Below are 26,801 nucleotides of genomic sequence, written 5' to 3' on the forward strand. Positions count from 1 at the left end.
CACAGTTACACTGTTTATTTTCCCATCAACAGGCCCAATACTACAGAAAATGAGGAAATTCTACCCACAGGCAAAATGTTGAAGAAGGAAATGACACAATTTCACCATTGTTTCGATCAAACATAGCTGTCACTACCTTGAAACGTGTACAGGAGAGCAATGATCTTTGGGATTTACTTCATTTTAACCAAAGACTAAAATTCTTCTCTGCACAGATGTGGTCTCAGGGTAATTGTTATTATAAATAGTTAGAGGTGAACTGAAATGATTAAAACAAGCCAGTGAGCAATTTACGATCTTAAATAAGTATAAACAATTTTTTTGTAACTTTAAAGGCAAAATAATTGAACAGCTATTCCTCATTGTAAAGATGGCAGAAAGCTGTCATTCCCAAGCCCCATCTCCTGCTCTGAGAACTCCTTAGCCAGACCCCACAATCTGACCCTGCAGCTTGAACTTTTTAGTTTGAGGCCAGATCTTCACATCTGGCCAAGCTGCATTTGGCACAGAACCAGGGGGTGGAAAGACAAGATGGTATAAAGCCACCTTTGACCACCCTGATGCTGGGGCTGGCCAAGTATCTGTCTGGTCTCCCATGTAAGTTGGAGCAGCCTGAAGGTAAGTTATACTCAGTGGTCTATGGCCAAAATTTTCAAATCCGATTGCCTAAACTAAGGCTTCTAAATTGCTTTTTAGGAAACAAGGGTGAAATATCTTTTCAAAAGCGGTTTTGATTTAAGAGCACAACTCCCACTGACAGCTTGAAGTATGTCTACACATAAAATTTATACCACTTTAGCTATACTGGCCTAGTTAAAACAGGACAATCCTGCTAATGTGGATGTAGTCATATCTGTATAAATATGCTTATACTGGTGCAGCTTATTCCTTTATGGGATGGGGAATAACTAAACTGGTATTGCCAGTAAAACTGTGTCCACATTAGGGCTTTTGCTGGTATAACTAGATCAGTAAAAATACAATCAAAAAAAGTCACACACACCCCCCCCCATGGAAACAATTCTACTAGTAGGTAAAGCTTGTGAGTGTAGACCAGGCAGTAGGCACTTCTGAAAATCTCCCCCTGCATGCCTAAACACGAATTTGGGACCTTAACCTTATGCATGCAGGTTTGTAAATATTGTCTGTAGCTAGAGTGAATGGCAGGGTCCAGAAGTCCTAATGTAAGGCCAAATGTTGAGCCAGTTCTCTGCATACCAGTGCTGTTGTTTGTGAAATAACTGGCTTGTCAACAGTGAGTACCTAGCTTCACAGCTACTAAATCTTCGCAGGAATTCTGGCCAACATTTTTCCAAAGTGACAACTGATTAGGGGAAGCCTCAGTGTTTGGATGTCAACTTGTGATACTAGTTTTCACAGGGTGACTGCTCAGTACTTTTTGAAAATGAGGCCCCTTTAACATACATCAAGCGTTACTAGTCACTTTTCAAAATCTTGGCTCGCCGCCTATAGTAAATATTCTTAACAGTGAAAACAGAAACACCCACCATGCTGCTGCTGCTTCAGAAATAGCTGGAGGGCAGCAGATGGTTGCTGTGACTATGCTGGACTCAGGTTAGTCAATGAGACAAAAAGGATCTGGCCAGAATTACAGGAAAACTACCCTAACTAATTAGACTATTTTTAATTAAAGTGAGGAGGCTCCCAAGGCAGGAAAGAGATTTTGTAACATACTGATGCATTATGGAACCTGATTTATTTAAGGTTTCAGAGTAGCAGCCGTGTTAGTCTGTATTCGCAGAAAGAAAAGGAGTACTAGTGGCACCTTAGAGACTAACCAATTTATTTGAGCATGAGCATGAGCATCCGATGAAGTGAGCTGTAGCTCACGAAAGCTTATGCTCAAATAAATTGGTTAGTCTCTAAGGTGCCACTAGTACTCCTTTTCTTTCTGATTTATTTAAGTTCCTTTTACATGTTACATGTATTGTATTGTCTACAAAATACCTTTAATAAGTCTTGGTTAGCTGTGAGTTACAATACTCTGCTTTCTTCTTAATGTTTCTTGCTAAAATTCACATCCTGTTTGGCTCTTCTTGGCATCAACAGGTGTAGCTGTTGGTGCTTTGTAGTTGATTTGGAAATAGAAACACCTGGCTTAAATCAATCTCAAACACATAATGAAATATAAGATTGGCCAGTACAGTAATCTTTAAATTATCTTACTGTATGTGCTTTCCTCCATTGCCTCTTTGTGCACTGAATATTTTACCCTTGGTTAAAAGTTAATATTTCCCTATTTGCATAGTTTAATAGGCAGCATGTTAATAAACCATAGAGAAATTCATGCTAAAGTCTCTGTTCCCAAGTATAAGTCCTTTATTTGTATATTACAGTATGTTATAGTTTAAGACAACTTATCCCTACACTAATGCAGTAAATTAACTCTGATCAACCTACAGTAATTCAGTGAATGTTACGTTTTTAAAGAGGGTCAGTACCTGTGCTACTTTGAAGTTTTTAATTAATAGAAATAGATTCAATTGATAAATAGTACAGGGTTTGTTGTGGAGATTTTTCTGGGGAATGTTCACTTGATTTACACAGCTCAAAATTTAAAGGAAAGTTTCCACTTTGAGTTTTGACTGTGGGCCTGAGCAAAAGCCCTCTGAACTTAATGGAAAGATGCAAATTTGACTGCAATGGGCTTTAGATCAGGCCCTGTATAGATTTCTGTGAATTAAATATCTTTGTCTAAGGTACATTGTACATTCTCTGGGGCTGGATCATCATGTGTTTCTCTGGTTTGTACAACACTGAGCACGTTGATGGCTCCCTACTGTAATAAAGGAAAGCCTCTTGAAATGTGGGAAAGAGTGGGATTTTTAAAGTGTCCACGTGACTTAGGAGCATATCCTATTGAAAGTCAATGTACCCTGTACTCCTAAGGCACTTAGTCTTTTTGAAAATCCAACCCGTAGTGATCCAGAACAAATGGAAAGAAAAGGTCAGAGAGCAGCAAGGTGCTATTTGTGTCCCTTAAACAGTATGGGCCATTTTTCATCTCAATGCAATTTTATTGACTTCAATAAGGTTGGACCAGGCATGATTTTGATTCATCTAGCCACAAAGCAGAACAGCTCCTGGGAAAAGTAGCCTTGATTGTGATGCTCTGGAACAAAAGCAAAACTTCTAAATGTGAGTCCTGAATAAATAAAAGAAGCAAAATCAAGGCATTACATAGAACACTACTTCATACTCAGGCTGACCTGTAAAGGATCATTTTATTCAATAAGCTTTTAGCTTGATGATCTTCTTTTAGACAGTCGCTTGTTAGATGGCAATTTTGCATGGGTCTGAGATGTTATATCCCAGCCTGAAAAGTGCTGGTGCCCTATGATTGCAAGTAATAATCTTTGTGATTTCAGGTTCCTGTCACTGTGGAAAGTGCATCTGTTCATCCCAGGAATGGTACATTTCAGGGGAATTTTGTGAATGTGACGACAGAGACTGTGACAAACATGATGGTCTCATTTGCACAGGTGCAGTACTGACTAATCCTTAATTGCTCTGAGACGCAGACTGTGCATAAAGGCAAATTGAAGTTAGACAAAACCCAGCAAGTTCTCTTTGTTCATTGATGGAAAGGAGAAGCACTTTCCTATTAATAAAATCACTTTAGCTGTTAAGAGAGTGTTGCTTTGTGTTGTGATGAATAATCAATTTCACACTTTGCAAGGAAAATTGAAATCCAAAGCATGAATACCAATAATTAAATCACTTGTGAAATTCATCCAAAAAGTAAAATGCTTTTGTCTATCACCTGTTCCTGTACGGAAATGAACATGTATGAGAAGGTTGCGATTCAGTGGTTTCTGTTGCTATCACCATCTTTACTTCACTATTTATGATGAATGTATGTAATGCATTTAGAAACCATTTAGTTTTAGAATCCTTGGTAATGCAGCAGGAGCAGGTGCTTATATTATGATGAGGGGAATAGTCATGTTTTTTTCATAGACTTCCTTGGCATCAAGACAACTCTCACTGGGATGCTGAGATGCCTGACAGTCTTTTTTATGACATGTTGGATGCTGACTAAAGTCTTTTGCACCTATCTCAGAGTTTAGATGGCAGATGCAAAGGGAAATGGGTAGACTGCCAACACTTGCTTTTAACAGAGAAGGGAGAAAAATCTAGTGACAAGCAGGAACATGTGATCTGTTTGATTAACTTGCTATGTGTTCCATGATGAAAATCATAGAGGACAATCTCTGCATCTTTCCATCTAGAAAAATCTTTGCTTAGCGATGTTCTTCTATTAGCCGGTGGATACAGAGGTGGCAAAAGACAGAACTATGTGTCTGCTTAAACAAAGAATAGGAGGAAGGGTATCAGAGCATGAAAGATGGAGTCGGGAGTTTCGGGTTCTATTCACAAATCTGCAACTAATTACTTGGCTGACTAAATTTCCAAAAGCATTCACTGTGTTTGAGTGGCCAACTTGAGATGCCTGGGGCCTGATTGTCCACCACTCCACTTGAGTTTGTCACCCGCAAGTGATGGAGGGGTTTGAAAATATTGGTCTTAACCTCTCTGTGCCTCAGTTTTTCAATCTGAGACTATTTTTTGTCAAACACTCTGAGCTCCTCAGTTGAAAAAGGTGCTTTTCAATTTCAAAGGTTTATTCCTAATACTATTCTCTTTGCAACAGTTTAACTTCAGATAAATAGTTCTAGTTTTTCCTTACATCTTGAAGTATAGTGGGAACACTAAGACAACATAGAAACAGCTTGGGTCCAAACCATGATGGCATAATTACAATAATTATTATTCTGCTGATGGCATTGCTGTAAAGATGCCATTAATTATTTGAAAATGTAGGGTTTTGGTGGCTGCTTAATCAAATGTAAAGTGCTCTCAACAAAAAAATATGTAAAGGGACAGTAAAAATGTTTTATTATGGCTCGTTTCTTCCTATAACAACACAGTTTAATGCAGTACATTTCAATTATGGTAATTATCTCCTGTTTGTTTTGTTCTAGGCAATGGTGTATGTAGCTGTGGAAACTGTGAATGCTGGGAAGGATGGAATGGGAATGCTTGTGAAATCTGGCTTGGCACAGAATACCCTTAATCATAACATGGAGCATCAAGGACTGAGGGGTTTGGTTTGGTTTTTTAGGCTGCTAGCACAATTAAATGCAAGGCAAACCACATAGAACCACCACCAGAAATATTCAAATAGACCAATGTAAGTTTCTGTGTTTCATAACAACCAACTGCAGGTCTACTCCTGCTCCTATTGAATTAATTTGCCACACTCACATTGACTTCAGTGGGAGTGAGACTGGCCTTAGAAGTCTTAAGGTTGAATTCCTGGCTCCACTGAAGTGATACAAGAAAGCTTTATTGCATAGTTTAGCTTGTTGTCAAATCTCGACACCATTACGTAACGAAATGGCATTCATATAAAAGAGTAGAGCTGGCTGGATATTTGTCAAAAAAGGTATCTGATGCCATTTCTGGTATCTGTGAAATACATTATTATTTGGCTGGGTTTTTTTCCTTCCAATTCTGATTATTTCCCTGCTCCAATAACAAGAGAAGCTGTAAATTGCTCCTCAAAACTAATTATTTTAACTTTTGTCAGAGATCTGCAGTTGTATAACTGAGATCCAAATACCTAAACAACCCCAGAGAGTAGGCCAATGACCCAAATTATAAAACCAGACCCCATTGCTAGAACAGAGCAATTAAAAAAAATAAATAAATCTTGATTTCTGTGGTTACAATATCATTAAGCTGGTTATTTAGTCTTCATACTACACTCTCAAACACATAACCTGTAGGATAAGATTTTTTTTTTAAAAAAAATCCTGATAAATGAGTTGCTATATTTAATAAATATCTTATAACTTGTATGTTCTTTTACCATAGTGTTATGTATGTACACTTACCTAGTCATCTTAAAAAGGAAAAGCACATGAAAATGTATTAGGTAACTTTTAGGATGCCAATTCTGTATGCTATTAGGACTCACTATTTCGGAACAGATTACACTGTCACACACGATATTCACTGTATCTTATTACTTTTATAGAGGCTGGGAGTCCGACTGTCAACTGAATTAGAAAATCAGGTACATTGTACTGCACACTGCTGTCAATGAAAGATGTTTCAATGGTGGAAACAAAATAATTGAATTGCAGTTTTCAAACAGTAAATACAAACAGTGCAGGGGTATGAACAAAATTTTTATTTCTTATCAATGGTGAAATGCTGCTCAGTGGGAAATTCACATTGAATTATGAAAGATGCACAACTATCTTGGGACTTCCCTAAGTTATTTACATTTGAATCTTTTTTCCCTCCTACGTGTAGGTTTGGCAGCCCTTTAATTCTTCAGAGCGAAAAAAGACATACATTTTCTTTTCAAACGTGATTGACATTTTGATTAAATCACAAAACAAATCAAACTTTGATATTGTTATGGTGTGATGTAGGTGTCAAGTTTCAGGCTTTTAGTTTGATACAAGACTAAGAAATAAGGAACCTGTGTATCAACTGAAAAATGGTATTTCCATTATTACACTAGAAATTTGTTTTCTTATAGAAAGGACATTGATTATTTAAATTGGAAAATACACCAGTACAGAACATGTAACAGTTATAGTGTGAAAACTTCAGGTGCGCGATGGAAAGGTTTTCAACAATCATTTCCCCCCCGCCCCCCATTTAGCTTGCTCTTGCTCTGACCTCATTTTCTTTTTAAACATAAATGTGCAGCTTTTCAAAGCCCATGTTCTCAGGGAGGCGTAATCCAGTCACCTCTAAATATCTGTGCATAACTTATTCATGGGAGTTCTGCACATTCACAGAGACAACTATACCCAAAAGCTGCTACTGCCTCTCCTTCGATAACCAAAATATCAGGCAGAGTTCTCAAATGTATTGATGCAGCATAAACAAACTTTGAAGTAAAACAAGTTTTGAAATCACATTTTATATTTTATGGTTGTAACCGTTAAACTGTATAGAGATTAGGTATTTCACTGTGTCATTTGAACATTTGCCGACGCTGGTCTTTGATTGGTGAACACAAGCTTGTTGGTTTTATTTATATATAAATTAACACAGACCGGAAGTCTCTTATTGTAATAAATGTCTTACAGATGTGGGTACTTCTGAGTCAATGAAAGAGAAAAGGAAATCAAGCTTCATTATGTCTCCCATGTATGTACAGTACTTTGTACAGCTAACAAAGTAGAAAATCAATGTTGTTTAGATTGAATAGATACTTGGTATCATTTAAACAAACTAGCAAACAAAGAAAAAATACTGTATCTTAGCTATGATATTTCAGGCAGCCATATTCCTAGACTGGAAAATGATTCTCTCTAAGGCCATAAATTGCTGGATATCTGTGTGTCATGTAATACTTGATGTATTTTATTTTACTGTGTGATTTTGTTTGTTTTCCTTTTAAGTTTGTAAACTAAAAACATAGAAGTGATTCTAATTTCTAGTAAGATAAACTTTTAAACACTTCCATAATAGGTTTGTTTTTTAATTTTCAGCTACAGGGGTGGATTAATATCGCCTTATTTAAAAAAAATGTTTTAAAATTCTCTTTGACAAAGCTAGTGCCTGGGATTAAGTAAAATATAAAGTATCAAAGCAAAACTGTGCTATAAGCCATATAGTATTTACTAAGACTGCTCAAAATGTAATGGATATCTATTTTCTTTTCCATTTTTTGTTTGTTTTTTTTTGTGTGTGGCTTGAACAGCCTTTTTTCCCACACTGAGGAAACTAGTGATATGAGTCCCAGTACATCTTCTACACAACTTATTCCCTTGCTTTAAAAATAAGACTTGAAGATAAATATTATTGTTCCATGTATGTGAAAATACTGTCTGCCTAAATTGTAAAAGTAAAAAGAGGTGCAAGGGAGTGAAAAATATTTCCGATCTAATTAACATACACTAATTATGTCACTGCTTCCAGGTCTCGGGCAAACAGTAATTACAGAAAGAGAAAGCTGGTTAGATAAGTGGGGAGTTTGATACTGAACACATATACAGTTCTCCGTTCTTGTGATAAAAAGGGCACCATCTGAAAAGTGCTGAATACTACTTCTGAGCACTCTCAGCACTTTGCAGGATTGTGGCCACTCTATATAACTTCTTTTTGGGTTTCAGACATAAACTTGTTGTTCACTGTTTTGCTTGTATCCATGGTTTAGCAAAGGGAAAGGATTACTGGGAGGGTAAATGGTCAAGCTCTCTTTCAGAGGCGTGTAGCTGGAGATTTGATCATGTACCCCTGGCTTGGTGTTTTTGATGCACTGCCCTCCTTCTTCCTGGAATGGTGACTCACTTTACTTCTAAATTATATTTCGTACTGTAGTCCAGGGACAAATAAAACTAAGTTGAATATTTTTACGACTGGGCTCTAGAACAAAGATTTTGTTACATTAAAAAAAAATAAATCATAGGACTTGCATTAGACATCCTGAAAAAATCTTGAAATGTATTGCACAGATCACAAATTTATCCAAAGGAGCATTTAAACAAAACTATACTATGTCTAATTTTCCTATGTTTTCTAACCTGAATGGAGTTGAATATTTCTACTTTGTACCACAGAACAGATGGATCAACAAGACACACCTTTAATACATGGGTCAATCTCTCTGTCTACTCAACTGACTGCTATAACATTACAGCAGCAGAGAATTTGTCCCTCTGTGTGTAAACAATTATGAGCTTTACAAGATTCTTTCAAGTAAATACACTGTGAAAGAAGGTCCTTTTATTCTTTTGTGGGTTAATTTTGTTATACAAATCATATGGATGAAAAAATGACAATACATAAACATGTTGATTTGAGCATTTCTTAAAGAATAGGAGAAGAAGCAAAAGAGGTGTTAAGTGAGCTACCAACCACTTGTGATATTTCTGGAGAAGCTACTGTAGTTTTTCATAAACATGACCAAGCTGGTAAGGGTTCATGTGAATCTATAAAACGCTTTTAAAGCCCAACTAAAATAGTGCTTTATTCAATTTGTACATAGCTACCAAGAACTGTGTGTGTATGCGTGACTGATAGTTTGCCAAAATTGTTGCTGAAATAAAAATGAACTTTTTGTTTCAGAGGGAAAATGAAGAGATAATGCCCATCTGCATTATTAACGTACCTGTGCATTAGTGAGATAGACAGTGAAGAGATTGGGATTTCTTTTTTGGACCACTGTGCAAACCACGCTCTCTGGGATTAAATAAAAAGAAAGGAAGGAACACTACAAAACACAGCATGCAAATGTCTGGCATACTGTAGAGTCACATATATTGCTGTACATGGAAATACAAAACACAAAATCTGTAAATATAAATTAATTCATCAGGTTTACTATACAGTACTTTAGTAGTAACAGACAGTTGAAAATAGTTTTCACTTAACAGCAAAATTAATTTTAGAGGGAACAAAATGGCGAAGTCTTATCCTGGAGCAAGAGAGGTAATATATCAAGGAGCTAAAATTTTCTTTGGCATGGTAAAGGGGGAGAATTGAGTTTGCCAACCTAGCTATATGGTTTCACTATATTGTGGCCAGTGCAATGTTATTTTGCACATTCTGCTTGTTAGATAAAGTTGTTTTGTTTTTCAATATGCTTTCATATAAACATTTTATTCAATATGTTGCCTCTGTGTATACAACAAATGATAATAAACACAAACTGTACAATGCAAACCAACTCTTTGCATATATGTATGTAAATTTAGTAATACATACCAACAGTTCTTGATACGCATAGCCTACTACATGCAGTTCATCATTGCCATCCTCTTCCCATGCAACAGATGAGACAAGAGACAAAATTAAAGGAGTGACCAAAGCACAAATACCAAAGACCCCTGTGCTCTATGTTTAAACAGACTTTAGAAGAAATTGTTTTACAGGATTAAACACCTTTACAGGCAACCCCTGTAAACAAAAATAAAACTGGTGATACATTTACAGTACATACGAGTCATGTACAAAAATAAATTCAGCCTTAATTGTAACTAGTCAACGGGTTGGCAGAGATAATAGCTGCCTGAGATGTCGGGTTTAAGGGTGACAATGGTGATGTATATGGCCGTGGGACACCCGTTCCAGAGAGCTGAAATTCAGAAGACCAGCTTGTGCTCTCTACATCCTCAGGGCACACCTCAGGCAGTTCTATGGCACTTTCTCACACTCTGGACCCTGCAGAGCCACCTCTGTGCAGTGCAGGGTCCAAACTGGGCAGGCTGGAGACTGAGTGGGACAGGGCAAGAATGCACATAGGCTCCCTCACCAGCTCTGTGAACATTAGACACAAAAGATAATGCAGCTTTTCCGCATAACCCCCTTCCCAATCCCAAGAGGCGCTACAGCAGAGGTGAGGGGGACGGGGAGGTCATTGAGGCTCCAATGCCAGGACGCCACCAGAGAGCCGGGGCAGAGCTCTACTCTGGTAGTCCTGGTCTCCTACTGATCCACCAGGGGAGGCTTCATAGCCCTTTTTTTGGCGGGGGGGGGGGGGGGGGGGGGCGCACACAAGTCCCACCCCTCCTGGTGGGATGAGATGGGAGGCTCACCACAAGGGGTGTCTCATGGAAATTTTCTCCTTTAAAGCCACCAGAGGAGGGGATGATCTGAGCCAAAAGTTACTTTATGCACATTTTGTCAGAGCATTAACGTAGCTTTGTCTTTGTTTAAATACTTACAAAACAAACTTCACTTGATATGTTTCTCTCGGCTCTTTAAAAAGACCCAAACTTTGTCTGTTTTACATGGTATCTAAACAAGGAACCTAAAACTGTCAAAAGACTCATTGCAGCATTACAATAACCTACTTGAACACTATGCTGGGTTACTTATTAAACTGGAACCCCTCCCGTATGACAAAGCATGAAGAGTTAATGTAGACTGAATCAGTATGCAGCTAAACAGGCCAGCAATTTGAAACAACTGGTGGCCTGTCACAGAGCTCTGTGTAATGCCATGAGAAAATTATTTTTTTCAGTAAATACAATTGCTCAAAAGGGAAGGATGAAGTTTGTCTCCCTTAAACATGATAACAGCAAGAGGCCAATAGAAGGCTGTCACACACAGTTTGCCAAAACTCAGGTACTTGTTGCCCTTTCTGAGAAGCAAATGCCTATTAAGCACACACAGAATAGCCTTATTTCAGTCTTTTGAAAGTAAGCGACTAAATATTTGAAACTCATTACCTACAGTATTTAACACTACAATGGCATCTTTGTTGTACTGTCTAAAGCTTATTACCCATTTTATTTTTTTCTCAATTGGTTTCATGACAGTTAACTGACACCAGTGAAATGTCACCAATATTTTTCATGAAGCAATTGAACGTGATCCAAGGACTCAATCTCATAATGGGTTTGATTTCCGCTCTTTAGAATGTATAATATACAGAAAGCAAGGCAAGGCACCGTTTATCTAGCAACTCGGTGGGAACATCCTAAAAAGCTGGGTTAGAGGTATGGGTTACAGGGTGAAATACATAGGACTGGACTCTGCATGCTGAGCTAAACATTTTTTGTTAATGTTTTCTAATAGACCCAGTTTAAAAAAAAATTAAAAGTATAATTTTAAATATATTTAAAGTATAATTTGTAACTACCCTTTGCATTGGTGCTGCTAAAAAGAACACAACATCATCCTTGCCCGTGCTTTGCTGAGGAAGAGTGGGAAACAGCCAAAATAATGATGGCATTAAATTCAGTTAATTAAAAACAGGAAAGGATTAGATCTGAACTGGATTTAGGTAGCGCAATTCTTGTTAGTCTTAATTATTGTTTTTCAAACAATGACGATTAGTAGGTGAAAAATGAGCCTTAATTCAGGCCTACAAGGCCTACAGAGTTCTTTGGACCCACTTTCCCAAAAATGAGTGGGTCTTGCTCGCTGGGCAAGGCAAATGTCACCATTACCAGTAAGCCTGTGATATGTATAAAACACACACACAAAAAGAAACTATAGGGAGATGTCAAACACTAGCCTCAAAAATTTTTTTACTGGTCGTGTTTGACACTTTTCCCACCACAATAATGCCAACCTCAGGAGCATGGTACCGCTTACTAAAGTGTATTCACATTTATCAATATTCTACGTCGGAGACAATGATCCTAGTCTTCATAGATATAATTCATAATAATAGGTTTTTGAAGGCTTCCTGATTCCCTGATTGCTTTCAGAACTAAGCCACCTGCAACATTTAAGTTTTAGAGAACCACAATCCCTGCAAAAGGTCACGGACAGTGGAGCAAGCAGCCTTGTAAAAAAAAAGGGAAGAAGAGAAATCCATAACAGCACAGGTTTACAGCGTCTAACTAGAAATTACTTGATATTATCTGTGTGCTACAAAATAGAACTTAAACACACGGATTTTGCTGAAACTGGACTCAAAAAGGGATTATGGGTAACTGTCAGCAGGCAAGGTATCAAGTGTACTTGTGAAGTATGTCATTCACATGAAGTGTCACAGTCACAGAAAAGATATTAAAAAGGCATTCCATATCTGGTAGGGCATTCCATGGTCTGAGTTTAGCTGGTTATCCAGGTGTCTTCTTGTTGTGGGAGGAGCTACATGTTGAGATTTATCCACTTGCAACAATTTAGTTCTGAAACAGCAAAGAGCAAGTATTCACTTGCCTCAAGCTGATCCACAGACACTGAAGTCGGAGAGTCCGGCAAGGATAAATTGCTCAACTGTACTCAGGGCTCAATAAGTCACAACACCTGTGAGGATCTGGCTATGTCGTCTTACTCTTGTTCACTGGTTTGCCTCCATTCATTATTGCAGATGCACTTGTGCTTTTACTTGGAGTTACCCCAGCCTTTGGCACTGTTTCTCCAACATCATGCAAGGATGGTTCTCGATACATGGCAACTAAAGGAAGAAGGGAAAAAAAAAACTTCAGAAGGATTCATTTTCATAGATTCCAAGGCCAGAAGGGCCCTCTGTGACCTACTGTATAATACAGGCCATAGAACTTATAAAAATATGCTCTACAAATTATTTTGGGTATCATCCTTACGAGAACAAGTGTTTTAATCGTCTCTCTGTTCCTTTTTGTGTGAAGGAGATTAGCTACTTTGAAAGGGACTATTTTAAGCCACTAATATATTTTCCACACAATCCAAGTATCTCTATTCCTCCGTCACCCCTGACTTACATGCACAATAGGAAATTGTCCCTTTGTTTTTAAATGGATAATGTGACTTGTTTATAGAAGCTTCAGAAATGAAAAGCAATCGTTCTATCTCAATTTGTACAATATGGAAGAATGAGCTGTACAGCAAAACCCCTCGGGCTTTGCACAGTCTTATTACAAAATAGGTCAATAGTCAAAACTGAATTTTCCGATTACATTTTAAGGATTCTTGATATTTACTGGTGTACATCATTAAGTTATTTCTTTATCAAATGCCACGAGGATCTTATTTTCAGCGTCAAAAACTAGAACGACGATATTAGAATCAAGAACTTTTAACTTTCATGAAGGAAAATCATTTAGTTAATCATTATTTAATTTTTCAAATTCCTCTTACAGCCTGGTTAATAGGTGGCATTTATTTCCCCCCATAAATGGCTCACTGATGTATTCGCAAAAACTAAATCGTATAGAGCATTTATATAAAATTAAAACATGATGAGATTAGATAAGACTTGGTGTTTATTCATCTGTACTGGTGAACTGTTTGGGATGGTTCCAGACAGCACACAGAACAGCCACTGCTCAGCTAGTATTCATTTCTTTCTTTTTTCCCTAAGATGCCTTGTAATACATGGCCAAGAAACATTCCCTAGTCACTGATCTTTGCTGGAATTCTGAAATGCAGAAAACTCCAAAACTAAATTATTAACTGAATTTATGGAAGAATTAAGAAGAGCACACTGGGATTCACTAGGGTCGTAACCATTTTAAATCACTTGAGGAAAATACACTTGTTCAGTTACAAAGTACTTGCATTGAGCCGCCTTAATGATGAATACTGTTCGATAATTCAATTTCATTTTCCACATCATTGAATCAGGTAATATTTTACTTACACATAACTTGGGGGTAGCATTTATTTATATCACACTGGTGTTAAAAAAGAGAAGTCAAGCAGTCAAAAGAATGAATCATCACACACAAAATCTTGAAAAAACTATGTGAGAGAACAATCCCTTCTTCCCTGGACTAATTAAAATAGGAGGCAGTAGCATCAAAGCACTGACCTTGATCTTTAATGTACAGAAGTTTCATAATAGATATGAAAGGCCCATAATGTCATTAACTAATCAAGTACTTAACTTGTACTAACATTTGCAATGACATAATCTAAATCTTTTTATGGCTTTTGAAAGTTTGAAATTAAATTTCTTCTCGAGAGTACCTAATGCTGGGGATGATCTATGTCTTTAGAGTGCACACCCATAATTGTTTTTAGGACACTTCTGTTTGCTGATTAATTACGAACAGGATGAAATACCAATGTGACCTACAAAAATATGAAGGTAAGCACCATGAGATAGCAATATAAAATGAAAGAATTACATTGTATAGCTGTAGTCTTTGACGACTCTTCTGGGCAACATAAAATAAGTTGTTTCTAAGCCTTACCTAAACCCTTTTGATAAAGAGTCTGACCATACAAATATTAATTACTCTAATGGAAAAATCACATCTTCCCTAAGCTGTGTGTACTGCGATTGCTTTTTAAAAATATTCTGGCATTTTTCCCAATAAAAGTCTTAAAATACATAACTTTTAAGTTCATATATAGGGGTTAACACATATAGTGCAAGTCTTGTTGAAACACTGGGAAAGTTTTAAAGACCACTTGAACTGTGGAGCATAGGAAAAAAACAAATCAGTGTAAACTAAGATGTGATATTAAAGCCAGTCGCCTAGGGCTGGTAAGACTCTCTTCCTTTATGTAATGAAAATCTAACACATTTAACACATGATTTAGATTTGAAATTCCTCAAAACCTTCCACACCTTGTAATTCTCGGATAACTGTAATGTTAAAAAACATGACACTGCTGACAAAAACATTACTCAGAAAGGTGTGGGGTTTCTTTTAAGATGTTAACTAATGAGACACTTTTCAGCATTACTGAGGCGATGAGCAACAATCTGGATCAAAGTGAATGAGATTTGGAGTGTAAATAGGACAAAACAACAAAAAAGCCCGGGTGAAAAAGTCTTGTAGAATGAGTAGGACAAATAGACAATTCCACATTCAAGACAAAATATTTAACACATTTTGCCAGATTATGCAGGATCATTTTAGTATATAAGGTTAGCATGACTAAAGGTATTATTTGTTGTTCCCCTTTCCTAACCTAGCAGAATAGCTGACATATACAAAGGTGCACCATACATCAGCTGACTCAATAGTGCAGTTTGATTTAGTCTATAATAAGGCCTTTGAGTTTTGTGTTGGAATGCTCTTAAATTGGAATGCTGACATTTCATCTCTTCCATTCAGAACTCCAATTTCCTTAAGTATACATTATTGTTCAGAGCCACTCATGCTGGTTCATGAAAGGAAGATTTTCTCACTGCAATACTGACACCAACTTTTTGCTTCTACCAGAAGAAAATTTTAAAAAGCAGCACAATACATTTTAACAATAGGTTTTCTTCTAATAAAATGACCTCTTAATCCCATGAAAGAGCATTTTACATATGCCCTTTCTAGGACACACTGTGGTGAAGCACAAAAGACTCATGAATCCTAGCACTTTTCATATGGAATGGCCAGTGGGTGTGTGCCAAGTGCATTCTGAAATGATACGATAGGACCCATTCCTCCCTCCTTTTGTGGTATTACCATCTCAAAGAAAGAGATGTTTTAAAATTTCAGCATATCTGGCTGTGATGGCCCAAAGCTCACCTTCCAATGGCTTGGGTAGAAAATGAGCTGCTGGTTTTGTTTTCTTCACTCTGTTTCCTTTCATGACCTGCCCTTCCTTATTAAGCCCCAGGAACCAGGCCCTACCCGACTCTTGTTGTCTGTAGAGCATGGATGAGTAGATTACATAATAATTTTCATAAACCGACTCCTTAAACTTGCACTCCGGCGTAAAAAGTTCCTGTGGGAGAAAGAGTAAAAATTAGAGCATATCCCAAAGGAGCCATGGCTGGTGGTGAGAGTTTTTCCTTATTTTTCCCTCCAATAACGCACTGGGATTAGTATGGGACATGACTGTGCAACTGAGCCCTTTAATTCTAATAGTTGTGGTGTCCATAGTCAATAAATAATGGTTTACAGGCTACGAAAAGTCTTATCTGTTAGGCATACAACTAACATCCTTCTATCGCTAACATTTCTTTCCCAGCCATTTACAGAGTAGTACATTTGTACCAGCATGCAGACACTATAAACGCATTTTCTATAAGAATCACAAACAAGATATAGGAAATCCCTAGGCTGCTGCTTCTCTTTTGCCACAGGATTCCAGGCTTCAATCAAGCCGTTCCAAGAATTTAAGAGGTAGCTGTTTGTGATGCCCTCCCTTCTTCTTTCAGCGATGCCAAGTCACAGACAAGGAGAAGCAAAGGCAAAACAAAAGACAGGTTGAAGTGTTCGAGGAAATGACTATTCAACACTTGTGCCATTCAACATACTATTTGTATCATACTCGTCATTTTTCTAGGCTGCTGGAGCAACAGAGGAAGATAATCAGGAAAGCCAAATGGAAGTTAGGAGCCAAAATACTGTACCTTTGACGATCTGGGATGAAATGCCTAGATAATACTGCCAATCACTTTCTTGAATATGCATGCCGTTTCCTTTGTTTAAATAAATAACACAACCCCACCCACTGCCTCCCTCCCCAATATCCTGCTTCCCTATAAACCTAAACCACCAGAAAAAACACTACCATTTGTTTCTGTATTACAAACCAATACATTTAATCTTTGCCACCTGTTGCTCCCCTTCACCGAGGAAGCAAAAAGGATCTGAAACAGGCTTGGCTGAAAAATGCTGAAGAGAACTTTGGGTGAGGGTTTTTTTCTTTTTCTCCCCCCCCCTTTTTTTTTTGTTCTTTTGTTTTTAGGCATGAGGTTAACCTTTTAAGCTTAGGCTTTAGAAAGCATGTTATGATTTTGTTCTACACGTAACCGTTTGTTTCCAGTATTATTACCCACTATTACTTGAACAGCTATTCCTTGATAATAAATGTAGTCTTGTTTTCACTGTCAATATATCTCAGTATGTTAGTGTTAAGCAAAGTCCTGGTCTCAAGTTGAATCTTGCACGCTGGTGTATACCCTTCCTTTGTGGATAGTAGCCTGGTACTTCTGTGAGTGGTCAGTGGATAAGGCGCTGGACACTGCACTGTACTGGATACCTGTACAGACAGAGAGAGGCCTGTGGGGGGCTGGAAGGCAGTGCTTGTGCCAGATGCTGGTGGTTTCAGGCATGCTAAGGACCAGTCGTATTGAGGTGCCTCACAAATCTGGGCACCCCTAAAGAGTGTCACACATTTCTAACTAGGCTTTCAGGTATTCAGGTGACTGACAACTTTGTAACTAAATAGAAACTGCAAACTGCTTGGATTCAGGAGACCTGCATTCTATTCTCGACACTGACACTCACTTGCTGTGTGGCCTTAGGCAAATCAGTGCCTTTTTAAAGCTCTTTGAGATCTTCAGAGGAATGCAAGTGCAAAGTACAAATTGTTATTAATTTGTATTATAGTGGCACATAGATGCCTTAGCCCCACGGTGCTAGGCACTGTACGCTCACGCATAACAAAGATACAGGCCCTGCCTTGAAGAGCTTGCCTGCACTCTACATGTAAGGCTATAGCCAACGGACAGTTTAAAGAAATGGTGGCGGGTGGGGGAGGAGCACAAAGAAACAATGAGAAGATGCTGGTCAGCATGAAAAGTAGCAGTCATGGAAAAATCACCCGCCCAACCATTGCTGAGTTTTTTGTAGGCACCATGGTAGAAACGAGTTTTAGGAGGGATGTGAAGGAGGGCAATGAGCCAGTGTTGCAGCCCTTCCTAAGCATAGGTCTGGCACAGGAGAAAATGTTAATGTCTTTATTGAATTTTTTTTTAAATGGGCAATCAAGCCAGGCATCTTTTGTGGAGTGAAGATGGGTTTGACATCTTGATACCGTATGAGAGATTAAAAGTATAATGGGGAATAGACTGAGAAGGCCCTTAACAATGAAGACAAGTAGTTTGTATCTGATGCAGTGGAGTCAGTGGAGAGACACAAAGGGGAGGTGTGACATGGTCAAAGTGGTGAGCCAGGAAAAGATCTTTCCACCAGCATATAAATGGACCAGGATAGGATTTAGCAAGGCCAGAGAAGAGGATGTTGCAATAGTCTTTATTATAAAGGATTGGTCAACCTCCTGAACAACCCCACCCTCACTAGCATCACCTACATCTGGTCTGGACAAAGCTTCAGTCTTTTTGCTCTCACCCAAGTTCAGACCGTGGTTATTCAGGGGGAAAGTAAAAACCACCTGGGCTGATATGAAAGAGAAATCTAGAGCTACATGCTAAGGGCATCATTGCTCAGATTGTCTCACTATCTCCCCTAGTGGCATCCTGCACATTAAACCAGAGGTAAGAGAATACATAGGACTCCACAGGAGAGAATGCTTGGTACAGTGAAGTAATGCGGTACATCTGTAGAAGAAAAGGGACGAATCATTCAATAGCATTCTTATCTATCTTAGTGAGGTTCACTGACACTTCAACTGCTGGAAGGGTCATAGGACTAATTCAGTAGTCCATCCCTAATCAGGAAAGCCTAAGTACTTTGCTGAGCTGGTGCCTAAAAGAATCAGCATGGAGACACAACTTCTGAACAAGAAATCATGAACAAGTGAGAGAGGCAGAACTTCCATTCTGTGTCCAAAGCTGTCAGCCAGACTGTAAGATATTGAGGCAACAGGAAGATTCCCATAGATTCAGAACTGCCTTGCTGCTTCTCAATGACTTAATGACTTCACCCAAAAAGAGAGGGGTAGAGACAAAGCACTAACTGGTGAAACTGCCAACATTCAAAGCTTACGTCTTCAAGCAAGAGCCTAACTAACACTCCCTTGAGAGAAGCTGGCATCCTGGACTCCCATAGGGAATTGACCAGTCATCAGCAATGGACCCAGTACTTCCCTACTGGATTTTATTAGTCAGAGAACATTACAGATAATCCAACGTTTTTTCTGCTGGTCAGGAGATCCTGGGTTAAACTACATAAGTAATCTGCCACATGGATATTGAAATTGCTTAGGATAACAAGCATCGGTGTCTATTTGGACAAATAATAATAAAACTTATTTCTAATATATTGTTTTTCATCAGTAGATTTCAAAAAGCTTCACAATCATTAACACATTTATCCTCACAACAGCCCTGTGAGGTAGGGAAGCATTATTATCCTCATTGTACAGATGGGCAACTAAAGCACAGACTGGTTAAATGACCTGCCCAAAGTCACACACAGGAAGTCCATGGCAGAGCAGGGAATTGAAACCAGGCCTCTGATATCCTAGACCAGTGCCTTAACCACTGGACAATCCTCCCCTTCCCTGGGACAAAAGCCCAGGAAACTAAGACAGGAAATGCTAGGTCTAGAAGGGGTGTCAGGATACATTTAAACCACTGTCTTTTGTTAATTTTTACTCTTTTAAAAAGACCTGATGACATAAATACTTAAAGTACATAAGAGCTGCAACACTGGGTTAGCCCATAGTCCATGTTGCCCAGTCTCCAACAGTGGCCCACACCAGAGTTTCAGGAGAAGTGTACATAACAAGGCAATTATGGACTCATCCACCCGTCTTCCACTCCCAGCTTCTGGTAGTCAGAGGTGTAGCGTTGCCCCAAACATGGGGTTGCATTTCTGATCATCCTTGCTAATAGCCATTGATGGACCTGTCCTCCATTAACTTCTCCAGTTCCTTTTTGACCCAGTTGTACATTGGTCAAGGCAATGAGTTCCACTGGTTAGTTCTGTGTGGTGTGGAAAAAGTACGTCCTCTTGTTTGTATTAAACCTGCTGCCTATTAATTTCATTGGGTGACCCTTGGGGTTTTTTATATTGTATCCACTTTTTTCACACCATTCATGATTTTACAGAGCTCTGTGATAGCCCTCACTTAGTCACCTCTTTTCTAAAATGCACAGTCCTAATATTTTAGTCTCTCCTCATATAGAAGCCCTTCCAAACTCTTGGTGATCTTGGTTGCCCTTCTCTGAACCTTTCCCAGTGTCACTATATCCTTTCTGACATTGGGAGAACAGAAGTGCACATATAGAATTCAAGGTGTGGGCACACCACGGATTTACATAGGGGCATTATGAAAAATAGATTATTTTCTGTCCCTTTCCTAATAGTTCCTAATGTACTGTTAGCCTTTTCGACTGTTGCTACGCACTGACTGGATGTTTTCAGAGAACTATCCACAGTGACACCAAGATCTCTTTCTTCGGCGGGAACAGCTAATTTGGAACCCATTATTGTATATGTATAGTTGGGATTATTTTTTCCAAGCCTTTTGCAAAGTGAGCTGCTTCCTGGTAACATGCAGGGTGAGCAGTAAAGTTTCCCACAGTGCTAGGGCTAAAGTGGGACTCTGGGATGTGGTTACTTTGACTCGGATCTCTGCACTGCAGTGTGGATGCCAGAGCCCTAGATTTGAGCAAGAGTCAGAAAATTTTTAACATAGGGTTAGAATGCAGTGTAGAGGTTCAAGCCTAGGATTCCCTAACATGGGTCAGCTGACTCAAGTCCCAATAACCCTGGGCTTACATTGCAGTGCAGACATACCATAAGACAACAATAACAGGACTTATATGCATTATAGGCAATGTTTGCTTGTGCTACAGGGAAGAGATTTTTCACAGAAAACAGTAAGCAATCTGGACTGTCTCACTCAGTCACTTCTACTCAGGCAACCATGCTTCATCAGCTTGTAGATAACACCATGTTCTATGCTTGCAAAGGTCAGTGCCAAGGAAAAATAGGTCAGCATTAAGTTCACAGGCCAAAAGGAAAGACAAAGGAAATATCTTCAGGAAAAAGCCACTAAGAGGAGGAGAAGGAAATCTCATTCAGGGTACATCTACCCTGCAAACCCAAAACAAAAAAAGACGCAGCAGGGAGTCCGAGTCCTGGTGTCAGACTCATAGACTTTAAGGCGAGATGGCTCACACTACAGGGCTAAAAATATCAGCGCAGACATTCAGGCCTGGGCTGGAGCCCAGGCGCTGAGATCACCCTCCTCGCCAGATGTCAGAGTCCTGGTGGGAATGTCTACCCTACTAGTTTTTGCTCCGTAGCGTGAGCCTGCCAAGCCGAAGTCCGTTGACGCAGGCTCTGAGACTTGCTCCTGCAGGTTTTGTTTTTCTGTAGACTTACCATTACCCATCCGTTTAATAGTTCTAACTACAGTTAAGCCAAGTTGTACAAATTTAGATTAAACTCAGTTGTGGAGTTAGACCTTCCAAGCGACAGCAGAATCTGTTACACAATCTTCTACAACCATTTGCAGCCATTATTGTATACCTACTCTTCTGACAATGCCTTAAATAACATTCATTGCTGTGAAATGGGGCAAAGCATTACAAAAATGACTATAGGAATTGCCAAACATTAAAGGGAGCCATTTCCCAGCTGTTCTTACTCTGCACCGTTAATGGGATTTCGGCGCGTGCTCATCTGTGTCACATTACAATTTCTGTGGGTTGAGGAAAATTGCACCTACATTTTGCAACTGAATTACCTTTACATTAATATTATTAGCCACTGCTGGGTGACATGACATAGTGTAGTGGATTACATGAAAGTATGCATATGGAGCCAAAGCAATGCAGGGACTATGGCACTGGGGGGTGAGGGGGAGTTGAAAAATATGACCAAGCTGGGGCAACCCCCAACCCCCAGCACACTCCTAGAGTGACTATATTCCCCAAAGGGAAAATGGGACAACGTGTGGAGCTGGTCCGAGCCGCTCGCCCAAGCCCTCCACCCTCCCCCGCGCGTGGGGCTGGCCCATTCTCTGCCCCCCTTTTCCACCCCTTGCACATAGGGCTGGCCCATGCCCTGCCTCCCCTCCAACCTGTAGGAGGAGAAGCAGCAGCCAAAGCAGGGACTTTTGCACATTCAGAGCATGCTCTACAGTTCTGACTGGACTTTCTCTTCCCTGTGCTGATTGGCTGTTTGCTCCAGCCAGGCCTGCTGATGGGGGGGAGGCGCAAAAGGGGTAACTACCCAGGGGCCCAGGCGATTTAAAAGGGCCTGGGAGCCCCCAGCCACCACAGTAGCGGTGGCGGGGAGCCCCAGGCCCTTTTAAATCTCCCAGGTGGGCCACAGGGCCCCTAGGCGCGTGAGACTGCTCCGGGACCCATGCTTTGGGGGCTCCCGCGGGCCAGCGTGATCAGCCAGCGCAGGCGGCCCTGGAAGTGACAGATTCGTCACTTCCGCCTCAGGCTCCGCCCCTCCAGGGACGGCCCTGGCCTGGAATTTCCGTTGGCGGGCCTGGCTCCAGCCCTCCCTCTTCCCCAAATTCCTCCATCTCAGCTTCAGTCTCCATCTTTCCCTACCCCACCTTCCTTCATGCTTAGCTGATTCCCTTCTAAGCAATACAATCCCTCCCTACACACACACACACACACACACTTTAAAAATATGGAACTAAGACTGTGTCTATACTACAAATTACTTGGGGTAACTTACGTCACTCGGGGTGACGTTGCAGTGGCGCAACTGTGTCTGTGTCGCTGTAGCGTAGACACAGCCTGCCATGCCATTTGCTGCCATCACATTGTTCGCTCTGTTTGTGTTATATCCCTTTCTCCACTGGGTGGCTGTCTTGTCTGTTTAGACTGTAAACTCTTTGGCAGCAGAAATCATCTATTTCTCTGTGTTTCTCCAGTGCCTGGCACAGTGGGGCCCCCGTTCCTGGTTGGCCTGCAGACACAACTGCAATAAACATGATTAGCCTGCAAATAAATATTATTAGTTACAGTAAGGAGTTTTGCTAATCTAGCAAGCCTTAACCATAAAGAGTAGCCCAACTTCAGGGGCATTTTGCAAGGTGGTGTAAATTAGACATTCATAGCCCTACTTATACCCACTAAGTGATGTAAGAGTCTAAGTTCATATAATTTACAAGGTGAGGAGCTAGAAGAAGGTGTAAGAATGTGCAAGTTCAAATAAGGAGTGGCCTACTTTATCTTACATATTCTTACCTTTGTTAGTTGCTTTTCTTGCTACATCCCTCCTTCTAGTCCCTCAGTGCATAAATTACACTAGTTTAAGAGTTAAACACTCACTCAGTAGATATGAATCAAGATGTGTCTAAGTCACTGGCAAAAGAATCCTTCTGCCAATATAGCTTATGTCATTCAGGGATCTGCTGGCAAAATAACTCCTTCTGTTGGTATAAGCTTCAGCTCTACTAGAGGTTGGCTATCATACCTATACTGGCATAGCTATGCTGGCAAAGGATCTCTAGTGCAAGCCCAAAGATTGGTGTAATGTACCTATTTGGTTGGCTGGGAAAAGGTGTACATTATATCAGTGTAGGATCCCTTGTGATTCATCTTAGTTTGACTACCTAATCAGACAAGCTGCTGATGGCCAATAGTCTTCAGTGGCGGGGGCCTTCACTCGCTCCGGGTCCTCGGCGGCATTTCGGCAGCAGGGGCCTTCAGTGCCGCCGAGGAACCGGAGCGCCCGGTGAGTACAAGCGGGTGGCACCTTTTTTTATGTCCGCTGTCCCTGTTCACTCCACCTAGCTATGCCACTGCCAGCAGTTAGTTACACATTTCAGAAGAAATTCAGGCATCCCTTGTGTCTGTTATTGTCTCTCTCTGCCTAACCTTTAGCTGCTGACAGTGAAGAGCTCTTATGGGTATTGGACACATCTCCCCCACTTCCTGTGACACACTGTCCATTTTCAGCTCCAGGGCATTCTTTGGGCTGGGGGCCAAGTCCCTACATTGTCCACCGTGCTTGGGGCCAGCTGAGCTCAGGAAAGCAAGCAATGCACCCTTTCCCCATGAGGCAGCTATATGCTGGATGACTGCTCCCTCCTCCTGAACTGGAGAAAACGTGTACCCTTGAGAAGACCAGCTTCTACCCTTTAAAACCTTTAGTACCATGTGAGGTGACTCTTCCTTTGCCAGCTTCCTCACATGAGCACAGACCCCTGTCAGGTGACTTCATTGTCAAGATGTCCCCACTAAACCAGTTCTTCTGGGCAGGGACCAGTTCTGTCTAGAGTGACTAGATGTCCAACAATTGGGAACTTAAGAATCAACTGCCCTATATTGTTATTCTTTTGCCACCAGCTTTGGAATTCTCAATCCAGTATGGAGGTAAAAAGAGCACAGAGAAGGCAGAAGGTTACACATTCAAAATGGAGTTTTCAGCCTGACACAGACACATAGGGTTCATGATCTCACACAGAAATCAATAAATTGTACAGACATATTCCCCATTCATCAAAGATACTCATTAACTGTCCTAGATAGCAGCATATTGATCTTGGAGCAGTTTGATTCTATTTGCTAGCAACCTAAACCGAATGATAAGAGATGCACAATCAGACTTTAATTTTTTTAATTTACATCTGAGGAATGGTGGCTATATAAGAAAAGATGGTGGTTTCTGTTTTTTTTTTTTAATCTATAACACTTTAATACAAGGAGTCTCTAAATAAATCCTATTGCTTTTCAGCACAATTCAATATACAATACTGCATGCAAATACATTTTTGCTAACAGGCTTAGTTGTGGTGAGTGCATTTCAAAGAAAGCAATGAAGTTTTGTAGGAGATTAGTTCTAGTGTTGCCTAGCAATGAATTTACATCACCTATATTCCCGAGAAATTGACGAGAAAACAAGTTTAATGTATGTCAACCTGACATTAAAACAAAACATTAACTGTGGACTTGAGTGGTTGATTTCAAAGATTAATTGAGCCAGAAAATATATCACTATAGAACTGTATGTGTAAAATTCTTGTAGGTATAGAATGAGGGTTAAAGAGAAGCCACCGTTTCTAGTTCTGCACAGAGGGGTAAATCCAGACCCCTCTTCTTCAGTGGCAGAGGAAATACAAGTACAAATAGATATGTACCCCATATTGACATGTAGTCAAGGAAAGCTGTGCAAACACTCGGCTGCAAGGAGACAGTTTTTGCCTATGAAAAATTGCCTGATGTTATATAAAATATAAAAATGACGTGAAAATGGCAAATGTTTGGATTTCAAAATCCATTGAAAATACAAATCTTAACCAGATTAGCCAAAGTTAAGAACCATTTTGCACTGCCATGAGAAATATATGCACCAAGCACGCTGGCCACAGACAAAGAAATGGAAGGAAGACTGGACGGTTCAGGAGGCAGGTAATAAGATTTAAAGTTTTTCACTCCTAGAACATTGGTATATATTTAACTCAAGTCAGTGACTGAAAGTTGGGACCTTCTGATATCTGCTTATGATCTGTGAAATTACTTTGATGGTCTCAGTCGCCTTTCCAAAGAACAGATACATCACAAAAGCCAGCCCCATAGTTGGGACTAAGTGACAATTCTTTTTTGCAGTGTCAGCCTAGAGACAAAGGACTGAATGGGTATTGAGTATGAAACACTGTGGAAAGCTTCTACTGCCTCTACCTGTAGAGTACTGGTTCTGTGAATAGCAGAATTCACTCCAACCTGGTCAAGACTGCATCTTTCACAAGGAGCAAATTCATGCATAACATTGTTTGCTTCTTTTAAATGACACCGTAATAATGTATAAGAAACTCCTCATGTATGACTGTAACATGTCTCTACAGATTAATACATGGAATCTTTCCTTCACAAAAGATAAATCAGACACCCTTGAGGTGTGCAGGGCTTTTCCCATAAATGATACCTAACCATCTTTTACAAGAGGTATTAAAACCAATTGAATTAGTTTATCAATTTTCTTTATTTAAATAATTCATTACAAATAACTGTTTTTAAACTAAGTCTCAGTGACAGGAAAATATTTCCCCGAAACAGTCAACAGAATAGGAGAGGGCACAGTCCTTGGTTATGCCTGATCAAAAATTTTCTTCCCAGAGATTTCAAGTTGTGTTTTTGCAGAAGTGATTGAACCCCCGTGGACATGAGGGGTTGTACAGGTCATACAGACCCAGATCATAGATTTGTCAGGCCACTTATGCCCAGAACATTAGATACACCTGAGCTCCAGTCAGCAGACCTGACAGGGAGACAAATATGGCTTTTCATTGGGGCTCCCAGCCTTATTGGTGCTCAAATTTATGTCAATTTGTAATTACCCCAAACGGGATCGTGAGAGTTTAGTATACTCCAGCCATGCCCTCTCCCACACCGACACATCCCCTACACTAGAGGGTGAACATGTAAAACTGGCTATTCCCATTATATATGTAATTTATACCTGTTATAAGGTCCCTTTATACTACCAGAGAAGAACTCATACTACCATGAGTGTGCTTTGCAGCCATTGGTTAATATGTTTCTAATAAAATACATTTAAAGAGCAATTATCAAACTTGTATGTACATCTAACTTAAGGATGCCAAGTGTGAAATCTGGACCATCAAATCTTTAAACAGAAAGATTCCTCCAAAAATAAACAGGAATAATAAAGCTATAGTAGTGCACATATACAAGATGAATAAAACAACAGATTCATGCCATAATGTTAAACTGACATGTCAACTTTCAGATGCAGTATTTTGCAAAGTATCAAGAGGACAGAGCAGATCATGATATTTGGGAGCTT

At 39.7% G+C, this 26,801-nt stretch overlaps 2 protein-coding genes across 6 annotated transcripts in view; one reads left to right on the plus strand and one right to left on the minus strand.

Moving 5' to 3' along the window:
* ITGBL1 (integrin subunit beta like 1) overlaps nt 1-5,130 on the plus strand; it is a 247,265-nt gene extending 242,135 nt beyond the window's left edge. For both annotated transcript variants that reach the window (XM_074963182.1, XM_074963189.1), the window contains 2 exons: nt 3,390-3,503; nt 5,007-5,130. In XM_074963182.1, coding sequence (XP_074819283.1) covers nt 3,390-3,503; nt 5,007-5,098 — 206 coding nt within the window. In that variant the 3' untranslated portion in view covers nt 5,099-5,130. The remainder of the gene's footprint in view (nt 1-3,389; nt 3,504-5,006) is intronic.
* Nucleotides 5,131-10,531: 5,401 nt separating this feature from the next.
* FGF14 (fibroblast growth factor 14) overlaps nt 10,532-26,801 on the minus strand; it is a 637,878-nt gene continuing 621,608 nt past the window's right edge. For all 4 annotated transcript variants that reach the window (XM_074963197.1, XM_074963214.1, XM_074963209.1 and 1 more), the window contains 2 exons: nt 15,909-16,107; nt 10,532-12,907 (listed from right to left, as the gene is read on the minus strand). In XM_074963197.1, coding sequence (XP_074819298.1) covers nt 12,771-12,907; nt 15,909-16,107 — 336 coding nt within the window. In that variant the 3' untranslated portion in view covers nt 10,532-12,770. The remainder of the gene's footprint in view (nt 12,908-15,908; nt 16,108-26,801) is intronic.

This window comes from Natator depressus, chromosome 1 (assembly GCF_965152275.1).
Source record: "Natator depressus isolate rNatDep1 chromosome 1, rNatDep2.hap1, whole genome shotgun sequence".
In the NCBI taxonomy this organism is placed as follows: domain Eukaryota; kingdom Metazoa; phylum Chordata; order Testudines; family Cheloniidae; genus Natator; species Natator depressus.